Source organism: Simochromis diagramma, unplaced genomic scaffold (assembly GCF_900408965.1).
Source record: "Simochromis diagramma unplaced genomic scaffold, fSimDia1.1 OVJJ01000216.1, whole genome shotgun sequence".
Taxonomy (NCBI): domain Eukaryota; kingdom Metazoa; phylum Chordata; class Actinopteri; order Cichliformes; family Cichlidae; genus Simochromis; species Simochromis diagramma.
Window position 1 is genome coordinate 13898220 of NW_024386883.1, and position 24200 is coordinate 13922419.

Below are 24200 nucleotides of genomic sequence, written 5' to 3' on the forward strand. Positions count from 1 at the left end.
GAGTAGCTTTTAAGAAGTGATATTTCCTCAAGAAAATTGCCCAAAATCATTTTTTTAAAATATATTTTTCAAAATTCTTCATCCTGATAGTTTAAGGACTTTGATATTTAAAAGCAATTTGGGGATAATGTTGCTACTAAAGGTCAGAGCATCTGCAACATTTTCTGAGAAATCCACAAATTTAAAACCAATTTCTCGTCATTCTGGTCTGTAGTTGTTTGAATGTGTTTCTCTAAACCAGAAACTTGAAAAAGATGGCTAGATGATCTGACTAACTATCTAACTATCATTGGAGCAACAAAAAGGTTTTAAGGGTTTTAGAGCCATCTGGCTCATTACTGAACCCTGCTCTGTTAACCCACACATTGATAAACAGCAGGGCAGGCAGAGCATAGAAGGTGGTGTATACACTGCTTACCGTTAACAATGACCTTCATAGTCTTGAAGTCAATTTCTCCCCTGGCCATGACACGAGCCTCACAAGTGTAGGTGCCCTCATCTGTCTTTTTAATGCTGCGGATCTGCAGGTGGCCATTATCCATGATCTTAAATCGAACTACAAAAAAAGGACAAAAAAGAACAAAGGTTCAAGATTGTGAAGATTACATTCTCAACAAAACAGTGGAACAAAAGAAACGTGATTTAATAAGTCCTCTATGAATTAAGAGATGATCATAAAATGAGAGCAGTGTGAACTGTATGGTTAAATGAAACCCTGAGACAGGAAGTTGGGGCAAGATTGAGAAAATCCTTCCTGGTAATCAAATTATTAGATGAGAGAGCTTCATGACTCTCTGGCTACAGTAAACATATTTTATCAATGTTTTAATCAAACCCAGATCCCTGACAAACAGTTGCAGCTCTAATTAAACAATGCACAGTAACACAGCGAGCTGTCTTAACAGAAACCTGGTGTTATTTTTCACACATTATTGAGAAAAACTATCCAGCACTTATTAAAATCCACAATTTACACAGGGGACTCATTAATTTTAATAATGACTGTTGCCTCAATCAAGTGACGTGTTCTTCCTATCAAGTTTAAGAGTTACACAGTTTACTGAACAAACAATTCCACCTCAGTGACTCCTACCACATCGCACCATCCATGGGAGTGAAACATTTACATAGTGTATAAAAAATAAATGACTGAAATGTTGAAAAGCTTTTAAAGTTTAATCCAGGAGTCTAAAAGTTAAGAAGAAACAACGCTTTTGTTAAACAGCTCTTATTCAGGTCACCGTGACACATTTTACAAGGAAGAGTTGCTGTTGGGATTTTTAACTCTGCAGCTTGCAGCACAGGGTTAGGTCAGCGACTGCACTGAAGAAAATTGCATAAGCAGTTTTTAGTTTTCGGTGTCGGTTACAATTAGTGGCTTTTCCAGTGAAAAACACATTCCTTGACAAGAATCCAAGAACAAAGGCAGGCTTAGCACAACAGTGTGGTGACTCCAGGCTCTCCAGCGGTCACCGAGGGAGGGGTTACTTTAAGGTTAAAATAGTCCCCGGTTCAAGTGTGAAACAAAACCCAGACTCCTGTTTTATGTCCAGCACACTAGATCCTAGTTTTTCACTGAACTTGCTAAGCCATGGCTGTTTTGGACCAATTTGGTCAATGCTCCTCCCAAGAAAGAAGCTATTGCCAGATTAAATGATTACCAAATATTGTACATGAATTTAGGCCCTCCTCATATTTTTGGGCAGAAGGGACCAAATGCTGAAAAGCTCATAATTTCATTTTACACAGAAGACAGCTTGGATTCACAGCAGCTACATTAGATTAGATTTTTTTGGCAAAGTGTTCAGCAACACTTACAGTTTTATATGTTCGGTATGTGCACGCTCACAGTTTCCTCCACAGCTGAGCTAAACACCTTTGTTCTGTGTGCTTACTGGCAAAGCAGAAATGGTTCAAAACACAGGACAAACAACAGATAAAGGGATTATAATACAAGAAGAGTTTGAAAAGTTTTTATAGAGTGTTTTTTGATATACTAATGTGACATATGGATAAAATAGATGTTCAATTACATCAAAGCTACATCTCTGATCACCCGTGCGCAGTGAGAACGAGACCCGATCGTGTACATCAAACACCTCTAACTCCCGAAACACAAAATTCCTTTATTAAGAAAGAGTTAGAGGTTAAAAATGTTGTTAAAATGTATGTGTGTATTTATAAAGATAAGAGGATCCTGATAGCTGGTTTTTCTATTGTTGTGGGTTTATGATTATTATTATTGTTCTTGCCTCCCCACTGTTCCTCTGTAATGTGTTTACTATCAGTTGTCTTTTCTGTGTGATTAGGGTTGTTTCCTGCTTTACTTTAACAGTTAATTTTCTCTGGTGTTTCAATTCGGTTTTGAGCCTCTGTTTGTTTGATTTTTCTGCATTACTTTCATCTACATTTCCTTCCTTTGCCGTGTGTGTGATCCGCAATCGCTGTGCAGTGTATAAAGAGCCCTTTCCTTCTCTTTGTTGCATTGCCTGTGTTTTTTATGCTTCTTTTTCTCCTCTCGTGCTGTCCGTTTTCTTCTTTGGATTCATTCTCTGGCTTTTTTGGATTCCATCATTTTTCTTTTAAATCGTCTTTCATTATCTGTTGTTGTTTATATGAAATCATAAGCGATTAAAGCTCGCTTTTTGTTTGAGATCTCTTTCTCGCGTGTCCTGGGTGTGGGTCCTTAAGTCTGCAATCCATACAAAATCAGAGTGAGACATGAGGAGCAATAGTAAGATCTCACCACCCTGAAAGACAGTGGTTCCTAAACTTTTTTTGCTAGGCCCCCCTTTGTTTTACAAGAAAAATGTATTTCACACCTCAAACATTTAGTAAACAATTAAGCAAATACAAGTAAACTGCAATAAATTACAGGTAGTAATAAACAACTCTTTTACGGTACGTCCACACCTACACGGGTATTTTTAAAAACGCAGCTGTTTCTATGCGTTTGGACCTTTCGTCCACACGTAAACGGCGTTTCGAATCACTGAAAACGGAGATGTTTTTTTAAAAACTCCTTTTTGCGTTTACCTGTGGACGAGGAATACAGAGTTCGTCACGAAACGTCAAAGGTATGTGCCTTTTTTCACATCATGCTGTGCGCACGTTATTGTTTACATGAGATGAATTGCAGAATGGCAGATAGAGACAAAATATTGTTACTGTTAATCTGACTATCTTCCGGTTTTACACGCTTACATACACACACGCAGTTACTGTCGCTCCATTTACAAAGGCAGATGCGTCACGGTGCAATTATTTTACATGTAGTTGTTTTTTTCCTCTGTAATAATATTCAACATTGCTATCAACACATTTTTCAAAAAAATGCCTCTCTGTGCAAAATGGGTTTAAAAACATAAACAACTGTGGGATACTGTTTGTCCGTGATTTAAACAGCCCAGCGCTGCTCCCGACGAAGGGAAAACCAATTCTGCAGGGGAGACCTACCTTGGCACTTGTGCAGGTGAAACCAAAGGGAAGATATGCTTCACCATATTTTCTAGTCTTTGGCTTAGAATGAGGTTGGTTTGGAAACCTATTCAGCTATGCTTCACCTCCTGCTTTGCGTTTGTGTGGGCGCCCCATGCTAGCAGTGTCCAGGCGTTTTTTTTTTTTTTTCCCTTTTCGTACCGCGCCCCCCCTGCAATGGCTCTGTGCCCCCCCTATGGGGCGGGCCCCACACTTTGGGAAGCTCTGCTGAAAGAGAAGGCATCAAATGTGTCAGGTATGACCTGAAGTCAGAACATGAGATGGAGGTGGTTTGCAAACTGTTTATGCACAGAGCACCAATGATGGTCAGACTTAAGCAACTTTTGCTTTTGTGGCTGAACTTTACTTCATCATTGCCAAAACAGATGCTATGATTACGATTTGCAAAGCAACAAAAAAAATCTGATTCTAAACTAGCAAATCTGGGTAGGTTTTATTACAGTTTTTTTGCTGTTATTGTTGTTAGTGACAGCAGAAGCTTTCTTAGATTACACTTTCCTTCCTTAAAAAAACCATGCTGAGTTTTTCAGATTTTTTTTTCTAACTATAGTTTTCCTTTATTTGGCAAAATTAAACTCAGGTGTGCCCTCAGACACATTTTCTAGTGACAATAACCACCTCTTGCTAGGCCTAAAAATACAATTTTCATGTTCACGCATCATCTATGAGGTCTAAAACTACTTTCCAATGGAAAACGGTTGGCTTTGTTCATAGATGATGGGCAGCAGGAGAGGGAGATGAGGAATAGTGTGGCAAATTGATTGGAAAGCATGAACTGGCAAACAGCATTGGCAGGGAGGTAAGGTGGCTGCTCACAGAGTTAAGAAGATGGAATGGAAAGGCAGGTTGGATGTGAGAAAGCAGCTAAGCAGTGGGGTGTTTTTTCCCCTCTTTTTCTTTTTCTTTTTTTTTGAACTGACTCACCATCTTTGGCAGGTTGGATCTTGGAGCCCTTGTGCTTCCAAATAATAGTGGGTGGTGGTGAACTGACAACATCACAGACTATGTCAGCATCATCACCCTCGATGAACTCCTGCGGGTTGGGAGTACTCTTGAACGTGATCTTTTCTGTGGGGGAATGGGCATATTACACATTTTTATATGTATTAACACAGAGAGTGACATTTGTAAAGGTGAAAACTTACACATTTTCAATTTCAGTGGTCCACTTTGGTGTTTATATTACACATACCAAAGTTTCCAATAATTAGGTCAGTATATTTGAAATAATCCCCATGAGCCAAAAACTTCAGAGTGAGCTAAATGCTCAGTTTCCAGTATGTCATAGTTCAGTTCTTATTATGGTCATTTCACACAGCCCTGGCTGGGAGAACAGCAACCCCTCACACCTGCTGTTTAAAATCTTCTGTTTATGAGAGGGGCAGCCAGTCGGAAGAAAGCTGGCTTAAAGGGACGGTGCTTATACGGCTGGTTTCATACAGTGGATAAACTCACCAAAGTCCAGCTTGCCAAGCTAGACTGAGGATAACAGTATGGAGCTGGAAATCAGGTTACCTTTAATAACATAAACACTGGCTCTCTCTCTTTGAAATGCATTACTCAAAGAGAGCGTTGATAGTGGCTGAGTTACTACAGTTTATGCAGTAATGTTGACTACCAACATGTGAAAAAATAACACTCTTCACTGGTAAAGTCTGTAAAGACTGCAAAACCAGGTCATACTTACGGAAGATCTTTACTTGGACAGTGGCCTGGGCTTCCTTGTCTCCATCCTTTGCCACACACTTGTAGATGCCAGCACTGTCCACGGTGGCGTGGTATATGGTGAGAGTCGACGTGGCTTCATCACTGCGGCTCACAAAAATGTCTGCCCTGTTGGGAAGGATCTTCTCACCGCTGGGGGCGTACCAGTCTATGTCTTTAGCATCTCCTACCACTGAAAATAACAAAGTAAATAATGAGATAGAAAAGCAAAACTTTTTTTTTTTTAAAGAATTTCACAAGTGGCCTGTAAATAATAGTCAGAACCTATAGGATTGCAACTGAAATCTGTTATCTTGTTTGGTGCTTTTGATGTTTTGCATTAGCTTAGATATGCCTCCCGCTTTGCAAGAAAAGATATGACTCTGAGCATGAACTTGTAGAGGATGCCATGGGCCTGTTACATCACATTACAAAGCTAGTGTGTGCATCTTAATTTAAAATTCAAACTTAATTTACTGCAACGATCACTGCACTGTGTGATGACCTGGGGAAGAACTGTCATCGCTGGCATTCATATTCTTCACATCTGTTCATGTTGGAATAAAGTAGTTGTAGTTCCTTATTTCCCTGATGAATGCATATGTGGAGCTGATTAAGGTTTGAGCTAGACTTTGTTCTCATTAGAGAATGTGAATTAAAATTGTTAAAAATGAATCGTAATTTGAACAGAATATATCAAAACGAAATTAAGAATTCTTGGTTTGAAGATGGTTTGGAAGCATTACTGTGAAATCACAATCTGTTTTCATCCAGTGTATGTTATGTAAACCCAAAGACTAAACAGACGCAGCAAAACATAAAAAGGGAGATATGAATTATTTCTGTTTCCTCAGTAGGATTATTCAGTAGGAGGAAACTTTGACTAAAAGAAAAATCAAACAACGTTTCAACATTATTCATCTTTTTATAAACAGTAGTACAAGCAGAGGCAGTTTTTTGTTTCCCTGAAAATTATTAATACTATCTCTTCTCTCAAGGAGCACAAACAGCTCTAAATGTATTTTGACACCCTTTTCAAACGGAGGAATTCGAGTTCAAACGAATGCAAAAATTTCTTCATAGAACAAAGAATGAAATCACTTAGTACTTAATGTCAAGGCTTCATATTCCACACACAGACACCCATCTTTGCTTTTAGGGCTTCATTTTTACAGAAACATTCTGCTAAAAGCAGTGAAACAACAGGTCATTAGTGGGAGAGAAGTGGTTATTTTTTTCAAAAAGAAAAAAAAAAAACCTTGATTGCATGTAGTATGCAAAAGAAAATTTTGACTGGACTTTGTAATTCCTGTGAAAAACAGTCCACCACTACTCCTTCCATAGTAATTAAGAGGGTATGTAGCTTCCAGGTGCTGAAAATCAAATAGACTTGTTGACTTGGATATGTGCAAGTGTGAGCACCTCTGTAAAAGGAGAAGTTTTGTCACTTTGCTGCTCTGGAGCATTCAGCTGTAAATTAACACATTGCCATGATATTCCCAGGAACAGACATCTCAGCAAATTCACCCCAAGATCAGACGGTGCAATGCTCAGAGAAGCTGCATCTCGGATTCAGCAGGTCTCAGCCAACATAAGAAATATTAAAGTTCATGACAGTACAAGTATGGGATGTTTGGAAGTGTTCTTTGGAGAACTGAGAAGTGGAGATGCTTTGACATAATGCACCGCAGTTTGCAAAAAGCAAATACAGCTTATCAGCGCAAACACCTCAGAACAACTGTCGAGAGACAAAGTCATGTAGGAAATGATTATTTCAAGTTAGTCCGACTACAGGTGGTTCAATAAACTATTTACTCATAAGTCCTATGAAGGTAGCTGTGCAGTGTTTTGAAGTTTCTATTTCAAATTCAAGAAAATGCAATGCATTCATTGTCCAGCATGATTGTAACTCACATCAACGGGATAACGAGAGAGATGCTTTGAATTTTCATACTGGACGACCCCTCGTAAGGGCTATGGGCATGCTGTTAATTCAGTCCCCATCAGCTTTGTTTTGTAGTGTAGAAGTAACCTGGGTTAATAAGACCAAATGAATGAATAATCTCTACTCAGAAAATTAGGACGTTATTTAAATGTAAGAAGATGTTCTATAATGGCAGACTGCAGATCTGTCTTTTGTAAGCAGCATCTGTATCACAGACAGGCTGACAAATGCACAGAGAGAATGTAAGACCTCTGTCTCATTATCTTCTCATACAGCACCTCTCTCCCACCTCTTCTATGTCTTATTTCTTACATGACTCAGATCTCATCATCCCACCACCTCCACAGAATAAACCCGTCAATTTATCCTTGTGATCTTTTTCTTTTTTCTCCTCCACCAGTACACCAATCTCATTATTTAACCTAACTTGTATTACTTTCATCAAATTACCTCAATAAATACTGCCAATATTGCTAGATGAGGTGACATTTGCATCAAGCCGTGTTAAATGAGGGATGTAGGAAGATCACTCTTACCTTCGCAGATGAAAAATTTGGAATCTCCTACGCTGATCTCCCCTTGTGGTGGAGTAATTTCCACCTGAATGGCAGCTGGGCGAAGAAAAAAAGACAGGACAAAATATAAATTAGTCTGGTTCAATCGAAAGGAACGGTGACACGGGGCTGAGACACAATAAGGCAAGACTCAAAGTGAAATGGCCATGCCTGCTCAAAGGAACAACCATGTTCAGGCAAACACTTGTATGTAATTTCTATGCTCACTAGAGTGCAACATCTGAATGTGCAAATGTGTTTGAGTTTAAAGTTGCACCCACAAAGCAAAAGAACTCACAGAAGAAATAATATGCGTCTTTTGTGGCGTATGTATTTATTTTGCACCATGTTGTGAACTGAAACCTGCACTGCTGAGCAAGGACACGTTGGTTCTGGAATTTGCTTTCCCTTATTTATAGTTTGCGATTTACCCCTAGGAAGCAAAACTGTACCTTTTGCTACCAACACTTCCATTTTTGTTGTTAGTGAATTGTGTATCTGATTTCCTCTCTGACACTTGACACTCAAAGCACAAAGCTGGCACCTGAAGGCAGCATAAAAGAAAAAGTAGCAGAGTGAAAGACAAACTGAACTCTTAAAGAAGGACAAATCCTAACTAAATTAGGCGAGACGCGGACTTAACATTTGTTTGCTCACCTTATAAAAACGACCTAACTAAGCCACTCCGAAGCATTCTTGCATCCCGACTTCTGTTTACAGACGCTTAAGAATACATAATACCATAAAGGCTCTAATGCACATCTTCTCTCAGCATCAGCTGAGATGAGATTTAAAAAGAGCAGAGAGAAACGCTTGCGTGCACCCTAACAAATTTGAATTGATTTTCAAAGGCTTGATCAGCTAATCCTAACTCGCCAGTGCTCCACTGTACTACAAGGGATCTCATGACTTTTTAGAGTGACATGGTTTAATATATGACTCCTATCTTCAATGATATGTGGCACAGGACTGAAGCAAAGCTTGTGAAGTAGAAATACCACAGAATCGTGATCGGAGCTTGACAGAGAAGTCCCGCGGAGCCTCCAGCATGTCGCCACTTCACACAAATGAGTGAGTCAGTCTCAGCTCAATTCTCACCAGGACATTCATGGGAATGGTTTGCGAGGACTTGCCATTCATAGACAGGTAGCCAACTATCATCACAGCACAATGTGGCATTGTTTCGTAATGCTACAGTTTCGCCATTGCAGAAAAACCTGCATGACTAAGAAGATAATGTCACATCAAAGACCTTTGCTGCTCTTTCTCTCCTATACACATTTTATGTGTAAAGGCATCATCATTATGGTGTGAAGCTTTACCTCAGCCATAATTCTGGAGTGAGGAGAGTGAACACCGCATCCAGACACACAATGTGCTTTTGTGTTTAGAAGCATTTTGAAACCAATATGGTTCTCAGTGTTTTGGCCAACAGTATTTTCTTCTTCTTCTTTTTTTATGCTTGACTAAAACATTTCAGGAATGCTGTTAAGGGTCCAAAATGTCCCTTGATTATATTTAAACACATTGTAAGACACTGTGAAATGCATGGTCCACATGAGCAGTGCAAAGCCACAAATAAGAACAACTAAATTATTAGGTACACCTGTTCGCAAATCAGCCAATCACATGGCAGCAACTCGATGCATTTAGGCAATGCTGTAGAGGAGATAGATCGGTAGAGAGGTACTGGCATAACTATGCTACTCGTCAACAAAATGTAAACACTGGTTCTTAAATTGAACCGGAAACAAATGCTGCAATCATCATGGTCAAGGACAGTCACAAGTATTGATTTCATACATGTGTTCAAAGTGTGAATAATATTCCCTTTATGCCTTGGTCAAGAAGTCACACAAATATTGATTTGCAGTAAAACACTGCATCTGCCACATGAATGAACCAGCCTTTGTTCCAAGCCAGCACGCAGGCTGCAGAGGCATGAAAAACCACTACCCCACAGTATGTTTGCTTTTAGAGGCTGGAGGTAGATACAAAGACAACAACATATCCATTTCCTTCTCTCATCTAGTACGATCCCAGATACCATGCTATACCCATGCCTCCTAAGACTAAAAACACTGGCCCAAAACCAACTGATCATATCTGCAACACTAAAGACAACAAAAAGGAGTTCAGGCAGTGTGGGAAAGATAGCTATTCCCAGATCCACTTTCTCAGTCTGTGTGTCTACATGGGCACTTGTGCAGTATCTCCAGGATGGAGTGGTGGCTGAAAGTGTCGAGTGCGACTGTTTCTTTGATGAGAGCCCATCATGGAAGTTAAAAATAAAGCTTTAGTAAAGGTAAGCCCTCAGGTTTAATCACTGCACAAATGTGAGTTGTGACATGAGATCGACTGAGAGGAAATTGCACTTTCAAAAGTGGGTACCAGTAAGTACACACCAAACACTGCGCTGCACACAACAGCACAAAGATTTGCTGATCATTTGTCTCACTTGTCATTTGCAGTATTGTAAAGAATCTCCCCAGGCCCACTATTGTTGTCAAAGACACAAACATAAAGCTGCTGATAAACTAACTACAAAGTGAATTATTTCTCTTTGTAGCAGTTCGTACCTAAGATTATTCATATTCATCTCAACAGCATCAAAATATAAGGCAGAAGCTGAATATTCCATGAGAGCCAGCTCTGAGAATCAATCAAATCAGAATCGAAATCAAAACTTGATTACCCCGGTGCCAGATGGGTAATGTTAAGCTTCTGTTCAGAGTAATAAAAAAGCAGAGCAGCCCTGCTTCAGTCACGAATCTACTGGCAAAGAAATTCAAGTGAGGGGGATGACTCCAGGTGTGATCTATAGTACACAAAACTAACTGTGAAAGAATTGAAATATGTTATTTAAACAAACAAAAATAAAAAGGTGTGATTTTGAAGAGCTGCTTTTTTAAAGATCTTGTTTTTGAAAGGTGTAATGAGTTTTCAGATAGGGATTTTGGTTGGATGCGGTTCCTAGATTAAACCGTTTTGCAAGGATCAAAAGATTACACAAGTAACTTAATGCTAAATCAATGCTGGGGTGAGACAAATGCAAAGCACACCCAGAACACTCAAAAGTATCTGATTGCTGCAATTTGGGCTCAAATGAAATGCTCCTGGGAATTTTAACTGCATTTGCAATTTGCATCTAATGATATGATCCAGATGCCCTAAGACTGTAAAAACATAAAAGATATTCTTCATAAAAAACTTTAATGTTAAAATAATCCAACATTAGCTTCCATTACATTTATGAGCACAATAGAAAAAGGGAACAATTATATATTTAGGCATGATTTAGTGGCATAAGATAGCAGGTAAAAAAACAAAGAAATCTGCCTCACGCATCTCACAGCTAAATATACAGCATGGAGCATAAAAGCAAAAGTGATGTGTTGTAGATTAAAAGCAAGGAAAGAAAGAAGTGCTTGGTTTTGTGAGGAGAGAGCTCAGATAAAGGATGAAGCTATCTTTGCCCTAACATGCTCTCTCATGACACCAATCTAATACCCATCCTCTAAGCCTGTCCCTCACTTCCAGTCCTCTAAAGACTCATAAACCTCTCTGTCTACTCTGAAGAGTCTCCCTTTAGTCTTCCTTCGACTCCTAACGCACATGCACAATAACCACATCACCTTGCTTTTTAAATAATAAACAGAATTTACTGTCACCGCAACCGCATGTTTTCACAGAGATAAAAGTATACTGAAGGTAAGCTGGGCCAGAAAAAAATTCTATAAATGAATGTAAATTTAAACTTCAGAGAAACACAGATGGCAGAAAGATGCTGTATAATTTTCACAGTTGCAATCAGATGCACTGCAGCATGCACACATGTCTTCCATTCTAGCAACAACTTTTATCTCGGAGCTAAATTAAGCATTGTGTCTCTTTTTAGAGAAGCATGTTGTAGCTAATGAGCAGACCAGAGAAGTCAGTCAGCCTTAAGTAACAAAAATGAGGACTTTTTCCAAAAGTCTAAAAACTTTAAGTTGCCCAGATGGACAACAAGTTTATAAAAGCTGCTATTTAGCTTTTAGTTACAGATGTATGGCTAGGCTGGACCTTTCTCATTGTGGAGAATCTGATTTGTTAGGCCAGTCATCCTGAACATGTGCTACTAAGTGAACTAGCTCACTTAAGTGCTGTAGAAACACCAGGTAAATGTTTTTATCTGTTTCTGATTCATGTCATGTATTTCTATTACAACTGTGACTGTCCTATTAACAAATCAGATTCTATGTATCGATTGCAACGGCTGTATTTTAGTTTACAGCGAGTCAAAAGACTTGAGTAACTTTTTCATATGTTCGATTTCTTTGTTTCTCTTGCACAAACAGGAAAATAACAACAAAAATACAACATTTCTTTAAGCACCGATGGCCAAATTGCTGTTTTAAATATTTGTAATGCGTTAGAACAGTTTGTGCACAGGTGGTGAATATCTCACTTTACATCACCCACAGCATAGCAGCTCAGCTTCGACCTCTGAGTTTGCATAAATAAAAATCACCCCATCTCTCTTTAGCATAGCCTTTCTATTCTACTGTATCCAACTGTTTAGCCACACATGGCAGCTTCCACACTCAAACCTCAGTGCTCATGTTGCAGGTTGCTCCCTTGTCATGGACCACACATGAGGGTTACAGTATTTATACACCTTTTCTTTAGCGACATACACTTCCACACATAGACAAATGCCCATTCACGCATGAACAGCTTGCCAACCGTGCTGACCACTTATGCTATTAATTTGACAAAGTAAGAAAAGAAGTTAGATGGAAGAGCCCATTTAAAGCTACTTATGGTAAGCTCAGAGGCGAGATTAGTAATAGTGTATTAATCTACTGCTAAGCTGTCCATACTTTGAAGCAAATATGCCTGTGAGGCTTTAGTAACAATGACCAAAACTAAAATGGCAGTGCTGACTGTTCTCTAGCAAGAGGATTATGGAGTTTACAGCCTGCTGCTGGTAAACATTCTTTCAGCATCTAAACCACAGAGTTCCTTAATGCCAAATTATGTAAGAGCACAAGTATCTATACACGGCCACATTGCTGTCATTACTTCATTTTAGGATGTGCAAATTTGAAAAGAGAACAAATAAGAAGTTGTCAGGTTGGCTGGGAAAAAACCTGAAGTTTGAAGCAGCTTCTGTCCCGTCTTGGATCAGGAGGTTTGCATGCCTAATTGCAGCCTGGCAGCCTGTGGTGACTGGCTCCATTACAAGGAGGCTACAACAGTCAGCTGTTGGTGCTTAACATGCAAGTCATGTCGGAGTAAGCACACACTATGGAGCAGACAGTGCTGTGTAGGGCTACACATCAATAGCACATATGCTTGAAAAGCCGTCGTCTGGGGACGTACAAGAACAGATGAAAATGTCGTGCGTCCAAGATTTACATTTCTCTTTTCTTCCTGTGGCTGGAAGAATGTCAAAATGTCAGCCATGAAGGTTCCAAGCACACGCCAACCACATAATGTTACCCTCTCAAAGCTTTCCAACTGGAAACACATTTCTCTGAGATTTTGTATTCCTTAATTTAATACTAAATTGGTTAGACAGGTTAATCCTTAATTCCCATCTGGCTGTATGGAGGAGGAAATAGCTGAATTCTTGAGATATTACGAGGCAATTCTGATCACAAATTAGAGCTCCATCATTTTATATGAATATTTTGGGACACTTTTTTCTTTCCATTTGAAAGAGAAAGAAGACAGGAAAGTGTCAAACTCTATTTTGAAACTGTTATTGGATATGCCCTATTAAACTAAGGCATAAGGATTTCTGGTTGCTTTTCAAACTGCAATTTGCAAAAAACATTTTGCAGCATCCTTCTTGATACACTGGAGGAAGATTATATTTGCTATATTATAGTATAGCTATATTATTTATATAGCGAGTTTAATTATTTAAGCCACTATTTTGTCAGTCAGAGATTAATATGATTATAATTTAATTTTTAATATTTCTAAAACAAACAAATTTATCTTTTTAAGTTACTTGTTTACGCTTAGCCTAAATCTGATTGGATCAGCTGGTTGTTGTTACCAACAGGGAAGTTGCATAGTGCCCTCTGGTGGATAAAGTATGGAACGTCAGCTTGGTTGAAGGGTGTTTCTCTTGCCCCTTATACACTTTTTAAATGCCTATAGTGATTGATCAGCAAATAGCTAATATCAGCTGATAACAGCATCATGCCATCATCATAAATCGGTCAATGATCTTAGCTCAAAATTCTACAAACCTAAAAACCACCAACCAGTACAGTGCTGTGGCCTTAAAAAAACTGCTCCATTAACTATTATTTCTAATACTTCTCATCCATCACACAATGTTTAGCAGCATCAGTGAATTTTGAAAATATTAAATGATGAAGCATAAATGTCAGATAAAATCTAGCCTGTCTAAAATCTTCTGCCACCTCAGAGCTTTATCAGTCAAGTCTGCTTGTATTGCCTGACGAGAGAATAAAATTTCTATACACCTCACAAACCCACACTTAAGCTCCCTTTTGAACCCCTTTGCAAACTTTAGGAAACTTCTCTACAAAATTCGAGAAGAGTTCTAGCAGCAATTGTCAAAACCTACATTCTTTCCATAAGTCCATCTAAGTCATCATTCCCACAATTACTTCTCAGTTTCAGTTCCTCAAACACTCTAAAACTTTTTCACTCTACTTCTCTGACTTTCTCTGACTTGCCAGTCAATCCACAGAAACAACTCACACTACTTCTAGCAGTTTTTCACCCTGATAACCTTTACAAGATGTCTACACAAAGGGGGTTGCGGCCTGTTATTAGTTTCCATCAATGTCGTTTTGTTTTTGTCCTTTCCTTGCCCTGAAAAACACAACCTCTCTGATCTTTCCTGCAGTGTATACTGATTGAAAGAAAGCCTAAGTGAGCTGCATTTCTATTGCAAGACTCCAGTCAGCTTGGCGTTTACAGTACGTAAATACTTTTACATTTTAGTAAAATGAAATTAATTCAATATATATGTAGAACTTAAAGCCAGATGTTGTACATGTTGTCTCTTATATTCTGATAAAATATAGTCCCTCTTTTGGTGTTTTGATTTGTTGACGTTTGAGGCTATAGCTTAAACTTCCTATTAGTAAAAGCATAACCCAGAAGTAATTCTAAACACTTACTGGAACTTGAAAAGGAAACGAGTTTTGCAAGTAAACAATGAATATACATAACAGTTGTTAAAGCCATTTTCCTACCTCAGCTAACTTTGAACATTACGCTTCTAATTTGTTTTTCAGTAGCAGATAAATTAGCCTTACAGACGCACATTCCAAAGTGTCTCAACCACTTATCATTAACCTGCTGCACTTTGAGGCACTGCACAAAATACTAAGCAGCTGTTTCCATGTGCTGCGTGTGGGTGTCAGGCCTTAATCAAATTGACATAGACGTGTTACCTTCTAAGCTCCTTCTCCTCACATCTTTCAGTCATTCACCGCATCAGCTTTGTCAGGATTATGGTTGTTACCAGCATCCCCTCCAACCCTTCAGCACTTGAGTTGCCTTCCAAGTGCATTTTAAGTGGAGAAAAGTCATTGTGGAAGAGCACAAACGTGTGCTGCAGAATTCACACGTTTCAGATTGTTTTTGCACTAAAGTTTGGAGCAAACTATGGTGTGAGCAAAGGCTACTTCCAACTTCAAACTTTATATTTGCCCTCAAGTTCTGATGAAAAATGCATAGTCTAATCTGTCCTCCTTAAAATACACAACACCGTGATACATTTCCAATAAAGGCTCTTCTTCCCTCATAAATATTTGGATATTAAACAGAGGCCAGTATGTCCTTCTTTGATCTGACTAATTTAAGCCTTCTCGTTTTGACAGGACCTAATTACAAATCGTGAGGAGAATGCTGTGCAAGAGGCTGAAAGGCTGGAGAGGGCAGTCGAAGGGAAAACGGCTACGGCAAGAGGTCTGGCTGTGAAGAGATTACATGTAAAGCCGACTGTGGTAATAAAAGGGGAAATGGCTAAAGATTACAAAACACAAGGCAAACATTTACAGTTCTGTATCAACGCTATAGGCTGCGGTATGCATTACACCACCGAGTAGCTGGCCTCGCCCGCAGTGGGAGTAAAAACGTGTAAAAAGTTTGTCTAAAGAGCTCTTGGGTGGTTCCTAAGGAAAGGAGATATGGTCATTTAAAACACTGAAAGGGGTCATTCACTGAGGAGCAAGACTGTGCTCAGCAGTTGCTTGGCATTGTGCCCCACCACTTTTATAAATATTGTGTGAACAAAGTTGGAATTTCAGCGTTATGCTGGCATACGAGTAGGAAAGTAAGATTTCAAGGATCGACAAAGGAAACTGATCATCTTCTGATAGCTGTGATTAAATATGTATTTATTGAGCGTTGACATTTTGCTATAGAAAAAGCAGCAGGTTTCTTTCATCTGGAGTCAATCTCTCAGGATGTTGAAGGGCAACATGAAAATTCACAGCACATCCGCCTCACCGGGTGAAGAGAAACTTATACAGGTTGACCAAAGTTGACAATGCCCCCCTAAAGAGCCATGAATATTTACACAAACCTATATGTGCATACAGAACAAACTTGGATCAGCATTAATAAAGCTCTGTAATGGTTAGGCACCCAAATATTGGACTTGTGCAATCAGGTATCGGTCCAATCGAAAGGCTGGATAGGAAACAACCGTGCATCATCAGCTGTGGGTTGCTACTGGGAGAGCTAACGTAGCATGGAGGAAGCTAATGGCAAAGTGACACCAGTTTGGAGTCACTTAGATACACGTGTGTGTCTGTGTGTGTGCGTGTGTGTGGCAGACTGAGAGGAGGAAAGGAGAAAGTAGCGTGACCGTAAATGACAGCAGTCTGTGACTCACAGTGAGCTGGATGACAGGTGGATAACACAAATACATTTTTAGTTTTATCCATTTAGTCCTGCTTACATTTATTTTCTAACTAATAAGTACAAATTCAGTCAATTTAAACCCCTTAGTTGTGATTATTTGCTACATATTATTATTTTATATTAAATTGGGTATGTTTGAGTTGAACCGGAAAGATTTCTGGTATTTTAGGAAAACAGCTTATAATAATATCAGATCAATAATTAGCATCAGTACATACTTTAAGCTAATATTTCTGTATCGGATCAGAAATAGGAAAAAGTTGAATGTGTCACATGGTAATAATTCCATTACACTATTAGCAGCTTGTTTATAATTGTTATAACACGCACAATATACCATACTAGTGGTCATCCCGATTATTACATGGAGACTGGCAGAATTCAAAGGTTAGCTCTCCAAAGCTTCAGATCATTGTCCTACATTTCACACACTCGACCAATTGCACTTCTCAGCTAAAGCAGATCATGAAAAGTATTTCCAAGTAATTTGAATCTGGCCTGACCTGAATATGCCACAGCTCCTACCAATTAACTTTCAGCAGGGTCTTTCTGTCACAAGGTCAAATCCCCTGGTGCAATATAATTAAAAGCAATACAAGTGAGGCCAAGCTTTAATTCGGAAGAAGAAAATGTAATATGTTTTAGGTGAAGGGAGGGCAGAAATTATAACAGATTTTCTCAACAAAACAATAATCACATTAGCATAAAAAATGGGTTCAAGTAACAAAAGAGCATTTTTGAAAAAGGAAAATACTCTGTCTGCACTAGCGCTGGTCTTTCTAGGCCATGCTGAAGTCTTACTGTGCTTTCTTTTGGCATCTTGCAATGTCTTCTTTCAAAGTTAAAATAAAAAAAATCCAAGCTTTATTAAAATGGAAAAAAAAAGAGCCATGGAGTGATGTGCACGCCTTTTCGTCCCGTCAGGTTTTAGTTCTCTGTATGAGGTACTTCTACAGGCTTTTATGCCTTTAAAGTAGTGGATATGTTGCTTTGATTTAAAGAAGAGTTCAGGCTCAGAATTCCTGAGCAGAGATCCTGCCAAGGTTTGAAAAAAATAAAGTGTTAATCACTGAGGAAGTACGAATGTCAGATAAAACCTCACCCGCATATCTCTGGTCTGTCTACAAAGCCTTCTTCTCCCAACTTAAAGCGTTGTCAGTCAAGCAAAGTTCACTTATATCGCTTGATAAGAGAATAACATTTCTATAGAGCTCACAGGATCACACCTATGCTCTCTATTGAGACCCTTGCAAAGTTGAAGAAACTTCTCTCCATGTTTCTAGCAAGAATTCTACCAGGTATTCTCAAACCGTATATCCTTTATTGAACACACCATCCCTACAATAACTTCTGTTCTACTGAGTCGCTGTAACTTTTTTAAACTAAACCTCTGGAAAAAAACAGATACATAAAATTCAATCAGCGCACAAGAACCCAAGAACAAATGCAATTTTGGTGACCTGTTTTTTTTCCTGACTCCTGGAAGCCATAAGTTCCCTCCAGTAATTAAAAAAGCCCTTACTATTTCAATTTGGCATTACCTGTAATTACAACTAGTAACTGTGACAACACCCCTTGGTTTGTACCTCTACGGCTGTGACCATTTTAAGAGCTAGAAATGACCCTATTTAGACTAGAGTGCTAAGCATTAAGCTATCACCAGCAAGCTCAGTTAGCATGGTGGATCCATAGTCTTTATGGGTGCATGGCGCACATGTAGATACTTAACAGATGTAGAAATTAACTTCCTTTTGGAGCCAGCGTTGAGTAAAAGTTTAAGAAACAGAAGAAGAAGAGCTACTGGTCTACAGGAAAGTACGGCAAACATAAAATGGACTCACAAATTCCTTCTAAAGGGCAAAATTTGAGTATTTGTTGCATTTTTATTTAGCATTATTGGCAGGTACCCAAGACAAAATGTGGAAAAGATTCAACTTTAAATTACGTATTTAAAATACAAAATATGAGTAACTGTATTCCGTTACAGTTACCGTTTAAAAAGGTGGTATTCAGAATACAGTTACTTTGTTGAAATGAATGGATTACACGGCGGTATTTTCCTGTTTCATAAGGCTATGCCCTCTCTATTTTATGTAATTCCACGCCGGTGGAAACCCAAACAAAACACGCATTAAGAGGCTCTAATGCCTGTGTCTCAATCAAAATGTGACCCGGACTTGTGGCCCGCATAATGACGTGAAGAAATATTTTAAAAAATTATTCACAAAAATTATTTAATATGAAGGCAATAGACAGAGTGTTACAGGCATCGAATTGTTACAGGCATCGAATTTTAGCCTCATGGGCAGTGTAGTCCGTGCTGCAGGGAGCATGGACTGCCATACCCGTTATGTGTCTGTGAGCGTGAGGAGGGAGATAAAGAGTCGAAAAGTAGAAGTTGTCACCGACCAGAAATGGGAGATGGAAGCATGTAAATATAATAATAACCACTGCAGCCAAGAAGAGTGCCTGACGAGCCCAGTTGTAAGTAAGCTATTAAGACTCGGCTGTACACTGTGTTCGTGTTTTCCTCCGAAACAACAAGTTCCGTTGGAGCAGCCTTTCAACGCCTCTCTCTGTCTCTCGCTAGCAAAGTTGACCCAGACAACAAAGTAAAGCTATTTTTCGGCTACGAGCCCGACACAATCCCGATGTATTAGCCAGAGGTCCCTTTACTACAGTTCGGAGCCACAAACCTGTTTTATATACGCGCAGAATAGTTTACTATACGAGATCGCTGCAAAAAGTGCAGCCTTACCTAATGTCCACCTACTGTTACTCATTTTATATTAAGATTTAAAAATCTAGTTGCTATTGGTATGGCGAGTAGCCTTCAGTAATAGTAATAAATCACACAGCAATGTTACATTCATGAAGTTGTAAAAAGCATGATAATATATTAAGTAATCCAAAGTATTCAGAATGAGTTACACTTATTGAGTAACGTAATGGAGAACATTAAAAAAATACATTTTGGGGCATGTATTCTGTAATCTGTCATGGAATACATTTTAAAAGTAACCTTCCCAACACTGGTTAACTGTACATGTAAAAATGCATTTAACTTAGACAGATAATAAGAGTCCGTCTAATATCTACATAAGCGCCTGTATGTCCAAAGGCCAGTATGAATGAAATTGCCAGTCTGCACCCTAATTAACTAATGAGGCCAAACGGGTTAAACCACTACCCCTGTCTTCTTTCGTTGTTTGACCCTGAAGTGGCCCTGCATCTCACCAAGTTGATAATCACTGCAGAGCTACAGAATACTCCCTCGCATACTAATGGCAAAAAGACCAACACACCAAGTACAGCAGCAGTTTGTGTAAACAATCTTTACAATGCCAAAGTGCTTCTTTTACAGAGATTTTTTCACGCTCATGTCCACATTCAAAAGGAAACACAATCAGCGCATCCCACTGAGATATTTTTTGCCCTCTCTGTTCACATTGAGTTTATCTTTCACTGAATCATGACCCCATTTTGTTTACAGTAGAGCTCCAGTTTGAAGCCATAAAGTGAGTTTGAATGCATCTCACATCAAACCTGTGCGAAAGGGAACATTACTAGCAAAAGTACTTGATTCTATAAGCTTCTTTTACTGCTTGTTTGTTCTAAGGTTGTGCTCCTCACAGTACATCAGGTTTTATTTTGCTATTACAAAGCCCAAGTAGCAAGTCTACACTGGCTGGATGCAGTTTATGTCAAATTATGCACACTGCAATTATTCACACTATTATTAACTGTCCTTCAGCCCGAGATAATGCAATAAAATGTTTCACCTAAAGCTCCCTATCATCACATCCAATCATATCGTCCTTTTACTTTCCATGCCATATTTACAAACAAATTTGCAATTAATCAAATGTGCACAAACTGATTGGAATACTGTGAGCTCCAAGCCTCTTCGGGTCCCAGTGTCTGGGGCAGCAGGAAAGTTAGCTGCTGTGCACAGGTTGTAATCCAGTATTGCTCACACTTCACTCAAAATCCTGGCTCTAGAGTAACAATTGTTTTCTCTACTCTGTGTTTTGATGTAAATTCCTTCATCTACAGTAACTCGCTTCTTGGCTAAAGAAAGAAATTGCTTTCCAAAGCAGAAAAGCAATTGCCTATTTACAAAGTTCTGAGAGTTGCAGGAAGGTTTCTCTATATCTGACGAATGGTAGTCCAACATTCACTCTTCTTTTTGCTCTGCACAGCCAATACAACAAGTGAAAAAGGCTGCAAAGTGTGTAGATGCTCAGGGGAATCTCAGAGATTGGAATGTGTGCTCATCTTTTCAATGACATGTAGTGATCATTTTTTTTAACACTAATGTGACATTGGTAGGTGGACTTGTAGCAATAAATTTTATATGATAACTTCAGTGTTCCAAAATGAAACATATTCAATTTTAAATGCTATTCTGGCTCTAAGCTCTAACAGGAGTTGTGTTATCCTTCATGGACCAGTAGCCTCCTCATCTGAATTGTTGACAGTGGTTTAATGATCCGAGAGGCTTTTTTGGCAGCGACTGGTTTAGATTAACTTGCAGAAATTGAGTCAGCCAGAACTTCGCCTCGAGGCACCTCAAAGCCCCTTGGCTCCAGGATTGAGTGGTTATCGCCATCCATACTTAGACTAAAATATTCTCCAGATATAAATCACACTTTAATGTCTGCACAACAAATGTGTAAATCGGGGCCAGTTTTGAGCAGAAATCCGAAAACTCGTTCAAATGGGTCTACTACAACAACAGTTTGGAGAATCCAACATTTCAGTTTCTGAGAAACAAAATCGGCATGTTTCAGAAGCTCATACACTCCAAGTAGTAAACACAGTTATCACAATGACAAAATAAATTCTGTCAGTCTGCCAGAGGAGGACAGTATATGCCACAAATGAAAGGTGCAAAGAATGGCAGAGAATGAACAAGGCCGATCTTTTCAGAGAGCTGGGAGCTGAGCTGACCCCTGTTTAAGACTTTATCCTTATCAGTCTAACCCACTCGTGCAGTGGATGGCCTTCCTTTATAAAGGACTGGCATTTTTGCTCACTTACTTCCTTTATGACTCTTTGCTGGCTGATTGTAGGCTATGCAGCGCAAGAGATATTTTGGCTAGGTGATCTTTAGGTCAACATAAATGGTAGTGTGTGATTTAATTGGTTCAAAAGCAGCTACAAAAGGTCTCAGGCACCTTACAGGAATGAGGGATGTATAAATTGTATAAATCAGAACCAACTGTGACACCATCTTCTTACAAGGTGAACTGCTATGCTTCAGAGATTATCATGACCAACACATCGATAGCTTCCTAGCACCTCTTACAAGCAGCTTCTTTGCTGACCAAAACTGATGTGAGCCACATATGTATATCACTCACTTTATTGGTTAAGAAAATAAGCAGGAGAACAAGAAAGACAGAAGAAATACAGCCTGCTTTACACAACGGGGATGATATCATTGAACCAAAAACAAAAAACAAAAAGAGCTGTTCATAAATTCTGTTTCCTACTCAGAATAGAATTCAGAAATATTGTGATATTTTCACTGTTATTCGCGTTCTTGAGCTTCACAGCAAAGCAGTGGGACGTTTTCTTTGAAATATGAAACAAGGTGGTTCGTGCAGTACGTGATCTTCATTTAGAGAAACGCGAGCATTAACAATGCCCCCGCCGGTGTGAGAAATTCTTTCAGACATGCTCTCATTTGTTACGGGTGATTTTACAGAGGTACTGCAATTATCTCGACAGTGATATATGGGTGTTTAAATCTGCTAAACATAGCACTTTCATAGCAAACTGTGGATGACTTCCATGTATACATGCAAAATAGCGTGTGGCGTGTAACCAAGACACAGAGACCTCAGCCTTATATAGTTCACTGAATGAAACTGAGCCTGTAGAGGGGATTGGATATGGCAGGATCCATGAACAGAGGCTAACCTTAAATCCAATTGAATCTTTTGCAATTGTTTTACAGCCCCTGGCCAGTTCTGTGCTTATTCCTCACACCATGCCTCAAAGGACCAGATACAATCCCTTCTCTCTGTAAGCACTCTCAATATCATCCCGACACAGACATAAAAGCAAACCAAAGAACCCCTCATTCATGTATCCATTGATGACATAAGGAGTCAGAGTAGATATTAAGAAACAGAGGCTGTAACCTCTGGGATGTGGTTCTGGATTTATAATGGATGGGGATTCCACACTGGCTGCTCGAGATAGAATAAAATTCTTTTACATAATTGAGAGTGGCCTGTTAATTCTTTCCACTAGGGCCTTTCCATTTGACCATGCACAACTTGCCATGATGAAAGCTTCTAACAAAAGGATATTTATCTCAAACATTCATACACATCGTAAGAGTACATGACTTTCTTGGCACCTTTGCAAAGTATCACTTGGGAGATGGACGATACTGGTCACAAAAAATAGAACTTGTTCTCGCAACTGAGACACTGTCTATCACTCATGCACAGCTGCAACTTCAATATCCTTTAGCTGCAATGGAGGGACCATAATCCAGCTCTATGTCTGGGCTGTGTTCCTGAAGCACATTTGTCATCTCAGATTAAACACTATAGCAACCATCAAATGTCTCCTCCATGTAAGATGATACAGATTGAGTGCTTTTTTGTATACACTTGTAACAACCCTAAATTTAATTAGAATACCATTAAAAATAATTTAAAAACCAATACGCTTTTGTTCATTTTTTATTGTTTTATTTTATTGGAGATACCGTATTTTTCAGACCATAAGGTGCACTGTCGATGAACGGGTCTGTTTTCATACATAAGGCATGGAAAGGTACATAAACTCACTCTTCTTGTTTCCTCCACTTCCGTACCATTGATTCATTAATTTTGAATTCTCTCGCAGCTGCTCTATTCCCATGTTGTTGCAGTATATTAATGACTAACCTTCTATTGTGGATGGATTATCTCAGTTGTTCTCCTGACTGAAGTTTGGTCCATTTACAGCATCCTGCCATGCGATTGCATTTGTCCCTAACCGCGCACGTTAACTTTTATCTAGTGGGAAAAAGTTAGCGTTGATCCTCCAGCTTCACTGTGTTTATGTTATGCTAACATAGCTGTGTAGCTAGCGATCACGTAGCACATCATTATATACCAGCTAGTCCAACTTCAGTGAGCCTACAAACGTCACTGCTGTTTAGTTTTCTGTCTTCATTTATGTTGGAAGTGATACATTTTAATTTTTTCAGAAATCCCTCAGTCAGAACATGCTACATCATGTTTAGGTGGAAACTAGCGAGCTAAGCTGATTACTCCGCGAGGCTCCTGACTACGGTAGCCGCACTACCGCACAAGCGGTGCGGCCATAGCTGGACTGGCCATCGGGCATACCGGGCATTTGCCCGGTGGGCCGCTGGCGATTTTTTGTTTTTATGGGCCGATCTATTTTTTTTTTTTTGGAAGGGTATAAATAATGAAAGGTGTTGGATTGGCCAATTGGTCATGATCGACTCTGGGCTGGACCAATTACAGCTGAGGAGGTCGGATGCACCCTCCCCCTTGTTTAGCAATCTTATAGACCAGGGGTGTCAAACTCAAATACACAGTGGGCCAAAATTCAAAACT

At 39.2% G+C, this 24200-nt stretch overlaps 1 protein-coding gene across 13 annotated transcripts in view; it reads right to left on the reverse strand.

Moving 5' to 3' along the window:
- Positions 1 to 24200, reverse strand: part of ncam1a (neural cell adhesion molecule 1a) — a 257422-nt gene that overhangs the window by 68580 nt on the left and 164642 nt on the right. For all 13 annotated transcript variants that reach the window (XM_040032634.1, XM_040032633.1, XM_040032640.1 and 10 more), the window contains exons 2-5: positions 7684 to 7758; positions 5186 to 5395; positions 4423 to 4566; positions 419 to 556 (exon numbers count right to left, since the gene is read on the reverse strand). In XM_040032634.1, coding sequence (XP_039888568.1) covers positions 419 to 556; positions 4423 to 4566; positions 5186 to 5395; positions 7684 to 7758 — 567 coding nt within the window. The remainder of the gene's footprint in view (positions 1 to 418; positions 557 to 4422; positions 4567 to 5185; positions 5396 to 7683; positions 7759 to 24200) is intronic.